Raw genomic sequence first — 12,530 nt, forward strand, 5'->3', positions numbered from 1 at the left:
GAAAAGAGAAGAAAGACAAGACAAAAGGCAATAAGCAGTCACAAAAGAGAAAACCAGAGGAGAATATACACGAGGGACAGAAGTTAAAGTTGATAGAGGGTAGATGAGGCACAGAGAGGAATAAGAGGTGCTGATGTAAAGGAGTTTTTGAAGATAACAAGTGAAAAATACTAAAACTTCTTTACATAGCAGACTTCAAAGAGAATGAGCTTACATAACACTTATATTATATCTGATTTACAAAATATAGAAAATCTTAACCAAAATCAGTGTGGAACAACAAAATTAGGGTGCTCCAGTGATAAGGATTTTTGGGGCCATCTATTTATCACTACCACGTACTTTCATAGACAAAATTTTCTAAAGTTTTTCAACCAGCTGGAAAATTTCCTCACTGTGGTAGGGCTGCCCCCTAATACTCAACGAATGTTAGTCAACCCCCCAAAAACAAACAAACGTGAAACTCTATCAGGAGCTGCGCCTTGTCAAAATAAATCAAAACCTATATGACTGGACCATGTGGGAATTTAATTTGAAAGCACAGACACAGGAAGTGTCCATGCTCAGCAGTCAGACAGGAGTCAGGTTAATTTCCAGGGCTGGTACCTGCGGTTATTCCACAGGCTAGTTAATAACATGTCGGGCAGGAAATCCAAAGTGTGGGATCATTTTGAGAAGGTGAAGGACGAACCCAAGGTGATATGTAAACTCATCTTCATTGGTCGACTACAAACATGACGTATCATCTGAAACATGGAAGTAGCTACATGCCCATTAGCCCACAGCGTCATTAACAGGCGGCTCGCTCAGTGTGTGACGTGCACTTGTAGATAAAATATAGGCCTATATTAATGAAGGTTCATTAGTACGGTTTTGTATTTCTCTGTAATGTAGCACAGTGTTAACAATGTTACTGACACTATTCTTTCTCACACCTTCAACTCAAACCGCCAAAATATATCATTTAATGATTACATTAATATCATAAACATGCAGGCGACTAGTCGACTAATGGCCCTAAATGATGACTACTGGTCGACTAGGAATATTCTTAGTTGGGGGCAGCCCTACACCGTGGCATCTCTAGTTATTACATGGTAGACCTGCACCAATCGAGAAAACAGTGTCGGTCCCAATATGTACATATCGGCCAATTACCAACAATACACTTCAAATACAGTTTATTTTCCACTATGTTCATTTACGACAGTAGGATAACGTGTAAAGCTACGACTGACACTTTGCCACTGTGTGGATAATGTGTAGGCAATGGTGGGCCTTTACTGTAAAACCAGAATATCACCTACAATAACATTAATCTATATATGAACTCTACATACTTTTTTCAGTAGATTAAGACTTGGAGGGGTGTTTTGAAACTTTGCATGGACAGAATACATTTTGATTTCATGATAAGCAATGTTTGATTACAGGAGAAGTTTTAGTTTGGGGAAGTCCTTCAAGTCTGCAGTTACTGCCTCATGTTGGCTTATATACATCTTAACAAGTCTGACCAAGACAGGTTGACAGATTTTGTTTATCTTGGAAAAAAGGTAGATAGAACTGACATTTATATCAGTCAACAGTCTAGGTATCAGCATTAGCGTAGGAAAAGTAAGATTGTTGCATCCCTGTCAGGCCAGTTTGTCTACAGAGCAGCAGATGCACATTTCTGCCTCCATTTATTGAGATACAAGAATTGCAATTTTCCAGGTCTGATTGAGTAAATGCAACATCATATTACCAATGATAATTCCCTAACAAGTGCACTTCCACGGCTTACACATATCGCCTGATATTGAGCATGTAATTGATCGGTAATGGATGTTCAGCAAATTTCCTTAGCAGCTCCACTCTCATGTGATACAGTCACACACACATGCACACACACACTCACACAGAGCAGGTGAGAAATATGTTGTTAGGATTCAGGAGCTGAGAGAAATAAAAATAAAAAGTGTTCAGCTGTGTAAATGACTGTTGCAGGGACAAAGTCAACACTTCCATCACAGGAACTTTCCTTTTGGAGGAACTCAGGAACTTAACCTGCATTTGGTTCCTGTGCGACAGATGTAAAAAAAAATAGTCCCTGCTCCTGGTGTGGTGCTACCAAAAAGTTCAGGAACTTTCAAGGTAATACAGTTTGTGGAGCTGCATATCTGTGATTGGTCAAACACAGGCACCACACAACCCAAGTGCCAGACAAACCATGCAAATCATGGATATGTTACATTTGTACGTTGTTATGTACGTTGCATATAAGTTCAGATTTTATGTTTCTTTATGTTTCAACACCGCTGTGGTTAATGTGTGGTGATGTTTAGGCACATAAACCACTTGGTTATGGTGAGGAAATGATCATGTTTTGTTTTTGTACCCACTTTTGGTGGCACAAATGCAGCTGGAAATGCCGCAATATGTCCCTCTAAAGAATACCAACGTTCGGTGCACAAACACTGCTGGAAATGCTGCGATATGTGTCACTAAGAAACATCCAGGTTCGGTATACAAATGCCGCTGGAAATGCCTCGTTGTATTAGCAAAGAAACACCCAGGTTTGGTGCACAAACGCTACTGGAAACACTACGATGTAGCTCTAAAAAACCCCCAAGTTTCAGTTCACAAATGCTACTGGAAACACCGCAATATGTATTACTAAGACACACCCAGGTTCGGTGCACAAATGCCGCTAGAAATGCCTCAGTGTGCTTCCAAAAAACGCACAGGTTCGATGCACAAACGCTACTGGAAATGCCATGATATGCGTCTCTAAAAAACACCCAGGTTCAGTGCATAAATTCCGCTTGAAATGCAGTGCTGGGTCGGTAAAAAACAACCAGTTTGTTGTTTGTTGGTCTCAAATGTTAGTCTGCAGATTGGCAGCTATTTCATATGCAGCGGGATGGCTGCAGCGAGTGACAGCTCACCTCGATGTGGATGCCATCCTTGGGTTTCTTGCGGTAGAACAGGCCTTTGATGTCAAAGTTTGGGCAGCGTGTGTCCTTATGAACTGGTGAACGAACTCTCTCTCCTTCACAGGTGATGATCACGTACGGATCTACAGCTGAAGGGAGAAAAGTCTGTAAATCAGTGCTGATAACAGACACTGTGATTACTCTGTCTACATCATATTATGTGCACTGATTAAGTGAAGAGTTTATTTCCAAATTTTTCATTATCAGTTATTCCCCGGGTCGTAATATCAAAAAAGTTATTGCACACTACAAAGTCTTAGTGACAGGTTTGTAGGATCAAAACCTCCTGTTTGAAAAGAAAACCACACCTTACAGACTCACAATAGGGCAGTTAAAAGAATGCATTTCTTTTACAAGTAGTGGTAGTGGTAGTAGTATTTTGTTCATGATTGTATTTGTACTTTTACATAACTAAAAGATCAGAGTACTACTTCCATCTCTGCTGCTCTCTCAGAAAAAGAATCTCAACATTGAAGCCACTATGTGGAGGATGTGAGAATTTCTGACTGTGGCGCCACCCGGTGGACGCAGCAGCAGTCACCACAAGGATCTGATCAACAGATAAAGAATGAAAAGGCCGACAACACCACTGATTTTTCACAGGGGATTGTCTTATTTCAAAGCTGTGACATGAAAATAATTTGACAGGAACTAAAAAGACATAAAAGATCTTCACATAGTGGCTTTAAAGGTGAGTGAGATGTAGAAGTTACAGGTTTCTACACACGGTGTACGATCTTTAAGGGGTGAGGACTGTGTACTACAGACTAGAACTAAATAAGGGACTACAGTTTCAGCAGATGGTGCTGTGGTACCTCGTGCTTTGCTCAGAAGTCTTTCCTTACTGGGATTGAGGCAGTGAAGCTCTGTGGGTGTTCACAGGAGTTTACAGAGCTTTACAATACAGGAACAAGATCATCAACATTGAAAAAACATGCAACGTGTGTGTGTAGTGGTCCTACCTCCGTTGGAGTCCTGTCCCTGCAGACCCTCAGCATTCAGAACATGGACCTGAGTGACCAGCTGAGGGTAGCCACACATCCCTGTCCAACATGTCTGAGGAGGCTCGTCCAGAGTCAGCTCTCTGGGAAAGAAAGGGTGACTGTTACAAAACTTTTAAGGCCACCTGGACTTAACATTAAGATATTACATTTGTTTTCAGGCATCTGTTTTATATCAACACTTCCAACCTGTTTTCTTGAACAAAAGAGAACAAAATAAAAATGCAGTAACACAAACTCGACATAATTTCATGTCCTGAGAGCTGAAATGAGAACAAAACTTTGTGAAACACTCTTCTGGGAAATGAAGTCAGAGGGCAGCAGCAGTAACAGCTGTGCATGCAGCTAGCAAAAAAGCGGCAGTTGTGCAATGGCTCCATATTTAAAGGCAATCTTGACAACTTTCAAGTCTGCCCTAAAGCAAGAGTCTGCTGCCTTTGGAGATTTGAAACAGTTTTCTCTTGTAATCATGCCTTCAAGAGATCCTTTTTTAATGTGATCAGGAATGAAATCCACACTCCTTTTGCTATTGAAAAAATATTCCAAAGTTTATTTGAAGCAGCTGTTGCCCTGTGAGCAGCAGCTTCCCCTCTCTCATGATCGTGGGCAGGGAAATAATATCAATGATTCAATGAATACAAATACTGCTGATTTCTTCATGTGGCCCTGACATGTAAACTATTTTGATTCAGTAAATATCTGCTGTCAGTCAGTCTGGCGAAGGCAGTTTGACCGGCCTTTGTCCTCTCAGCTCCCCAGGACGCTAAATGCAGGTCGGAGCTGGTGTGGATTTAAACCTACTGTCTGGGTGGTGACATTAGTAATGCCACTAATCACAATGCGTGGCAAAATACGACGATATCCGGGATGTAACAAAATTCTCCATGAGAATGAGAGAAAGAAAAATGTCGTGCAACACTTTTTTTTCTGTTGAAAATACATCATATGTGTTGAGCGACAGTCATCAAAAGTGTCGTATGCCCAAGCATTAATAAGGCTTTAGACAAATCAAGAGGTTATCTTTCCAAAGTAAGTCTTGCTTGTATTGTATGTGGTTCTAGTTGTTACAAGTTCTTGTAGTTTTAATGGCTCACAGGTGGCCAAAAGGCTGATTTTCAAATGTTGCCACATGTTAATTTAGTGATTAAAACAACAATCAAACACACAACATGCAAAATTAGAACCAGAGAAAGCAAAATATGAACAGCTCAACAGAATACAAAGCTTCGAGGTGAAATGCCGAAAACACACCAGGCAGCAGTGAAGTTTGGTTCTCCACAACAATGACAGTGTGCAGCTGCGAGGCGTGTTCATGTTTCAGACGGGAAGAAATTCTTTGTTTCATAGGTCAACATGTCACAGGAGTTACAGGACTCTGCTTACTGATTGGCTGCAGGGTAATTTCTGGCAGCAGACCACTGCTAAAAGTTAACCTATCCCAAAAAGAAAACTATATACTATTTTAGTATAGTTGTAGTAAATGAATGACTATTCTAGTTGTTATACTTGATTACAAAATTATGCAAACAACAATCTCCCGCAGCCATTTACAAAATTATGCAAACAACAATCTCCCGCAGCCATTACGGGGAAATTCCAGCATAATTGCTCCAGAATACTACGTTTACACCACACATACGGTTAAGTAACTTAGGTAATGACATGATGACGGGAGGAACAGGAACCTTCGCTTTCTGCTGCAAAAAAATTAAAGCTCTATCTATTATAGTTTTTATCCTAAATCAATATAGAGCCAGGATTTTGGAAACAGCGATCCCCCCGGCCATCATGGGATATATCAGTATTATTACCGCAGAATACCACCTTTGTATGGCACGTAAGGTAAGGTAACGTAAGGTCATGACATGATGATGGGGAAGACAGATGCCTTAGCTTTCTGCTGCCGCTGCTGCAAAAAATCTAGCTATTATGGTTCTTATTTTAGATCTATATAAAACAGAAAAATCCAAACAATGTCCGTTTTTAACTTCAGTTACATACAGAGTGTGCACAGTACAGATGGCCCTACAGTATGTGATTTTATCATGGCATGAACTTCTGGTGGACACCACTCTAAAGTTTCTTTAGATGTAGATTCAGGAAATTCAAAATGTGTTCAGTGATAAGATATCAGATTTACTTGCAGTCTGAAGGCACATCAGTGAAGACACGGAGCAGGAAGTCACCCTGCTGCCCGGGGTCAAAGGTGGTGGGAATGATGACGTAACGGCCCTCTTTCAGCTCCTTCCTGAGGAAGACGCAGCGCGAGTTGATGTAGATGGAGCCCGCTACTTTCTGCTGGGCTGAGTGCATACGGTACTTACGGTTAAGCTCCACCTGCAGGATGAGAAGATGTGAAATTTGCTCACTTGAGGTGTTCACTAGTTTATTAACTGTTCAGGTTTTGTGGAGGCGTGTGAGTATTTGTGTGTCTCTACCCGGTGGATATCAAAGCCGATGGCGAGGTTTTCCCCTTTGCCCTCTTTGGGTGTGGCTCTCTTTTCTTTTTGCTGTAAGCAAATCAGCACCTCGTCCTCCACTTTCTTCACATCAAACACATACTGGAAAGAGAGGGGGGGCACGTTATCACGCTGGCCACACATTTCTCTAACACACACACACACACACACACACACACACACACACAAACACACTGTGTCTTGAGTAAATCATGCTAATATTTCTTTACAAACACTACCTCCACTGACCTGGGGATTCTGCAGGAAGGTGGCCTTGTGATTGATGCAGCCACCGGACCGGTTGCGCAGGGGGTCCTGGCGGTGGACCCAGGAGCCTCTCATCACCTCCTCCTCCCAGGTTTTGTGGATGCTCAGGTAGGAGGTGTTGATGAGGCGGCACAGGATCAGGTCAGTGAAGTACTGGCAGAAGTCGTCGAATGTCATCCTGCACAAGGGCAGGAAAAGGAGAGGAGAGAGGAGAGGAGAGACCGGAGAGAGTGGATACCAACTAGAGGGAAAAGCTTGAAAGAAGAAGACCTTTAACAGGTTCACAAATAGAGGAAATGAAATGAAATCAGGAACAAAGAAAAGGGTTTCGTGTTAAAGGGAGACTGGGATTACTGGTGCTGACATGGAATGAGATTAAATGATGACTGATATGGGTTTCTGACAAACAGCAACTACATAACTTTTATTGATACTGTCAAAATCAATATTTGACCAATTTCATGTAAAAACCAGAACTGTGTTTATGTTAGTGTGGACAAGCCTCTCTAAAGGAACACAGGATGCTACTGCCAGCAGCCGTTTAGCTTAGCTTCGCACAAAGATTGGAAACAAGAGGAAACAGCTGGCCTAGTTCTGTTCAAAGGCAACAAAATTCACCCCTAAACTTTACTATCATGTCAAAATCTGGGATAGGTAGTTTAATTTTGGCGTCATTGGGCAAAATCCCATAAAAAACTGTGAGCATATTATAATTTAGATGGTCTAAGAGAAAACGAAATCCTTTTGACTGTGTTCTCAGGCTTAAGAAAAGTCTAGCCCATGAGGGGAAATTTTGGCCAATCACAGGTCAATTCAGAGAGAGGGCATTCCCATTGGCTGTTCTACAAATGTAGACATGTGTCTGCACGTTCCTTCAGATGGGGAAAGACTGATTCAATGGGAAGGAAACCTGCAGAGAAAGCCGCTATTCCAGCATTAGCAACAAAACACGTGTCAATATCGGTAAAGCGTTTCAGAGATGGAGAGAAAATGTTGTTAATAGTTTAGCCTTCTGCAACTTCAGGTTCACATTTATGTAGCTAAACCTAGCTTGAGCCCTAAATCACAGTGTGTCCTCTGCCGCACTCTCCACCATTACAGACCACCTCATTGGGAATAGAGCAGACAGAAGCTCTGGAAAGACCCCCTGTCAGTGGCTGCAACAACAGGAATCAAGCCAGTGCAAACCCTAGCCCCAACTCCCTGCTGGATCAGCAAACTTTCTGTTGCTGCTGTTACACAAGTAAGCGCCAGTGCTGCCATTGTCCACCAGCCCGCTGTGACACCCAGCACTCGGGGGTTTGCTAAGGCTAGCTAGCAAATTCTTGACTCATTTGTATTCTCATCAACAGAAAAAGAGAGGGCAGGGAGAGGAAGGGTTGAGTGAATGCATCAAGGGCAACTCAACAATGAAATGAGATTAAATGAATCAATGTGTGGGAAACACTGGGTTTCTTTTTGAAGTGCCATTTTGGGATTTTTTTTCTTGCCTTTTCCAGATGTCTGCCTACCCCAGCTTTACATAAATCACTGCACATGGCCAAGACAAATAACCCTCCAATAAACTGCAAATTATTGTTTTTACGCTTTAGATTTTGTATGGATTAAACAACATATTCATTCATTTTCTGTAGCCACTTATCCTGCTGGGGGTCGCAGGGGGGGCTGGAGCCTATCCCAGCTGACACTGGGCAAGAGGCGAGGTACACCCTGGACAGGTCACCAGACTGTCACTGACACATAGAGACAGACAACCATTCACACTCACATTCACACCTACGGACAATTTAGAGTCACCAATTAACCTGCATGTCTTTGGACTGTGGGAGGAAGCTGGAGTACCTGGAGAAAACCCACGCTGACACGGGGAGAACATGCAACCACACAGAAGGACTCCCCCGCCTTGGAGTTCTCTTGCTGTGAGGCAACAATGCTAACCACTGCACCACCGTGCCAAGATATAACATACTAATTAGTGAGCTTTAGGGGTGCTGGTAGCCAGATTTCATTACCTTTGGATAACGTAAGGCTAGCTGTTTCCCTCTGTCTTTGTGCTAAGCTAAGCTAACTGGCTGGCTGAAGCTTTATTATTATCTTCTTGTCACACGTTGGGGGATTGCTTTAATAGCACAATTAGCCCAAATTATCACAGTAGCATCAGCTGAAGTAAGGACTTCCCACAAACTCTCTGGGCAGCATTAATAAATTAGACAGTGGACATGCAATCATTCAAAAACATTTTTATACTATGCCAGCACCACCTGAATAAATGAGTCTAAGATAAAGGAACAATAAAATAAACTGTACATTTATGGTTCTCACCAGAACTCTCCGTCGTCCTGCACGGTGACACCCAGCTTTTCTCTCTCGCTCTTGCTCACCTTGTTCCACTCCTCCGAACTGCAGCGAGCAAAGACATAAGAGCAAACACACACACACCAGGCAGAAGAACAGCAATCAATCTGACGAGCTACAAGACAACAAACAAGTGAGGAATGAATTATTCAAAACACTTTGCAGGATTAGTAGGATATTAATATATATCAATAGTGGGAAACACTTGGCTGCAAATGTTTTAATCATCATAATAATTGTGACTTTAAATGATCAGTAACTGTAACAAGTTCAGATGCATAAATGATGTATGTGTCTACCCCTCAGGGGCACTATTATGTTAAAGAGCCAGTTGAATATGTGTATTTGTTACAGTGAATCATACCGAAACATCAAGGTCCATTCTGTATTCACTGCTCCGGGGAAACAGGGCTTTTTACAGGATGTATTAGCTCTGTGTTTATGTCTCTCTGTTTATGAGTCACTGACAAGCGTCCACGTCTCAACAGTCTGTCAGACTCCATTTACAGTAACAGATTTTTCTTTTTTTTTCATCAAACCAAGAATAAATTATTTAGCGAAGAGCGAGCGAGTGATTGAGAAAGACGAGAGATGACTCGCGTCTCTTTAATAACATCTTTCTCTCTTGCGGCCTTATCAATAATTCAGGCTCCATTATGATCCTGCTTTACCACCTCCCCTGTTTGTTTCACTGAGTCTGGCAGCTCAACAATTCAAAGACGGAGAGATGTCGAGGGAGCAACTTTATCTCAGCATTACCTATTCCCCTATGAAGTGCAGGAGAAACGTAAAGCTGGAATGAAACACTCTTTTCTAGGGAGAAATAACAGCTTTGTCCACTTGATTGAATGGCCTCTTGTGGGAACCAGTCATTTTGATTTGATTTGAAGGGTTAGTAAGCTCAATTCCTGTGTTGGGACGGTCACAGGAAAATTATTCTGAGCTGCAGTGCACTGTTTGATATTGTTCTCTGCAAACAAGCGACGCTCCAACAGGGCTGAATTCAGTCATTCATCTTTGCTCTATGGCCCATTAGCTTGATTGCATCTCCATTTTTCATTGTCTACACGATATTCTCCCCATTGTGGAGCTTTCTTGGCTACATTGCGGGCATTTTACATCCTGTTTGTCTTTGTCCAGTCATTTGTTGTTTGCTCATTCATCACATGCAATCTCTCAGACACCAGTGTGTCAAGTTTTGAGGGACGAAAGGGACCAAATTTGTGGAATTGGTTAAATTGGCACAGGTCACAACAAGGTGATGTATGAGAAGGACAAAGACAACATTTGTGTTGTTTTGGAAATGTCTGACTCACCTAAATTATCGTGCCGAATCAGGACAGATGGATGTAGACGGATCAACGAGACACAGATAAGATTTGATGAGCTGCAGTAGTTCATCCATGCCTGTAGGTGGCAGTGTTGTGATTTACCTGTCGCTCCAGGGGCCGCTCCACTCCTTCTCTCCCCAGGGGTTCCTCATGCGGATCATGTGCAGCTTCTCTGATTTGAAGAAGGCCAGCAGTCCGTGACCTAGCCGCACTTTCCGTACATCTGTCACGGCGTAGGCATGGCCTTTGACCAGGCCACAGTCCAGTCGAGCCTCCATATCCTCTACCGTGGTCGCCTGGAAAACAGCAAAACAGGTTGGGAACAGATGCTTCTGTGCACCTCGATAAATGTGTAAAGAGGGAGGCTGGCACAGTTCCCTGGGAAACTACACACAGGTAGGTGTTTGGTGAGAGGAACACAGGGACACAGCTCTGCTTTTGTGTTTGTCTGAGAACAGAAAATAGAGATTTTTGTTCCCTTATTACAAACAGTAGAGACATGACAGGAAACCAAAGAGAGAGAGGAGTAACAAAGGTCCCCGGCTGGACTCGACCCAGGGATGCTGTGGTTCATTCGCAACATCCTTGCTCATAAGCCATGAGGGTGCACCTCATTGCTTCTATCGTACAGCTGTTGCATGAAACTTAAATGAATAATTTTTATCATAAGTAGCCATTATTTCTACTGATTATTATAACACTGTATTCACTAAAGCAATTGCTGGGATCTGAGGACTATGTTTGGGCAACTGGACAAAAGCATCGGCTATTGGCTGAGTACATTACTAGCGTTTTTTTTTAATTATTTTTGTCATTTTACTTTGCTAATTTGACGGTCTACCTTTGAAAAACGAGTGAGCTGCTGCTCAGCAGACAGTGAGGGACCGCAGGGAAAAACAATACGTGTTGACATCTAAGTCTGTGAATTAAGGATTAAATTCGCCCAAACCAGAGATGAGGACTGTTTTAATGATAAATTGCCAAGACGGTTTTGGTGAGTTTCATTTTGAAGTGTGTTTTATAATGAGTTAACAAGGCAGTTAAGTTAGCCTTAGTTCAGTGAACAAGAGAAAGCTGAAATCAGAAGGTGTACAATTGTATTTTTCTGTTTATAAGTAAATTGGTGCACAAATATTTCCTTTCTGACATTTTCTGAATTTATTTTGTTTATTTATTGGGCTGAAAAAGCTCAGTTGCCAATTGTTGGGCTGAGAGAGGCCGGTTGGAACATTTCAACCTAAAACTAACCTAACCTAAAAACTGAAGAAACTTTTGTACATTTAAACCTATTGCAAATTATGAAATCCATCACTCTGTTTTTTTCAAAAACTGTAAAACTTCTAAAACCTATCTCCTCCCACAATTTTGCTCAATTGACACCAAACTTGCTACAGAGCATCTTCAGATTGTCCTCCACAAATTGTCCTCACAGATTTTTGATTTATCAAAAATATAGCCTACAGTGCATCAAGATGTTTGACTGTAAACAGTACTGTAAACATATACTTGCAAATTCTTGCTAAATAAGTTTTCAATGTACAAGAAAAAAATTAACAAAATTTTGGAGTCATGGTAGATAATGTGTGGCAAATATCAGAATTGTATATCAAAAGCTGAATTTTTGACAGCATTTTGAATTCTGTCCTCATGTAAACCATTATTGTCAATGGGAATAGAGCATCTTTACACATCAGGTTTTCACTTATGGAGTAAATCAATCATTGTTAAAAAAAAAACAAATTAACAACATCTCCATGCTGTCTAGCTGCAATATGTGTATTTTCAGATTTTTGTCTAAATTTATGACAGCAGTTTGAAATCTGCCTTGACAGCTGCTGTCATCCTGGTGGCTGGCTTAGTCAATTTGTGAAGCCACAGATGAGATGTCACTTGCTAATTGGCTCAGTCAGATAAAAGATTCTCCTTGGTGTCAGAGGTTGTGAGTTCAAGACTCAACTGATGCAAAATGTACATTGTAATGGCAACTTTCTTGTTGTCTTCCTATTCTGCCTCTTGTTGCTCAGAATTGCCTAAATCTGCCTAAAATTGCCCAGCCCTGACCATTGCTGCGCAACAGCTATAATTTCATTTACTTTCATGTGCAAATTCCCTCAGTCGACTGGTAGTAAGCCATTTTGACTG

The 12,530-nt window shown here is 41.6% G+C and overlaps 1 protein-coding gene across 3 annotated transcripts in view; it reads right to left on the bottom strand.

Moving 5' to 3' along the window:
* The window catches only part of capn5b (calpain 5b), a 76,806-nt gene that overhangs the window by 8,549 nt on the left and 55,727 nt on the right, over positions 1-12,530 (bottom strand). For 2 of the 3 annotated variants that reach the window (XM_050037072.1, XM_050037094.1), the window contains exons 6-13: positions 10,491-10,684; positions 9,025-9,102; positions 6,685-6,880; positions 6,415-6,537; positions 6,117-6,313; positions 3,938-4,059; positions 3,791-3,841; positions 2,928-3,064 (exon numbers count right to left, since the gene is read on the bottom strand). In XM_050037072.1, the coding sequence (XP_049893029.1) occupies positions 2,928-3,064; positions 3,791-3,841; positions 3,938-4,059; positions 6,117-6,313; positions 6,415-6,537; positions 6,685-6,880; positions 9,025-9,102; positions 10,491-10,684 (1,098 nt within the window). The remainder of the gene's footprint in view (positions 1-2,927; positions 3,065-3,790; positions 3,842-3,937; positions 4,060-6,116; positions 6,314-6,414; positions 6,538-6,684; positions 6,881-9,024; positions 9,103-10,490; positions 10,685-12,530) is intronic. The other variant, XM_050037083.1, reaches the window with a different exon arrangement.

The sequence above is a fragment of the Epinephelus moara genome, chromosome 3 (genome assembly GCF_006386435.1).
Source record: "Epinephelus moara isolate mb chromosome 3, YSFRI_EMoa_1.0, whole genome shotgun sequence".
Taxonomy (NCBI): Eukaryota; Metazoa; Chordata; class Actinopteri; order Perciformes; family Serranidae; genus Epinephelus; species Epinephelus moara.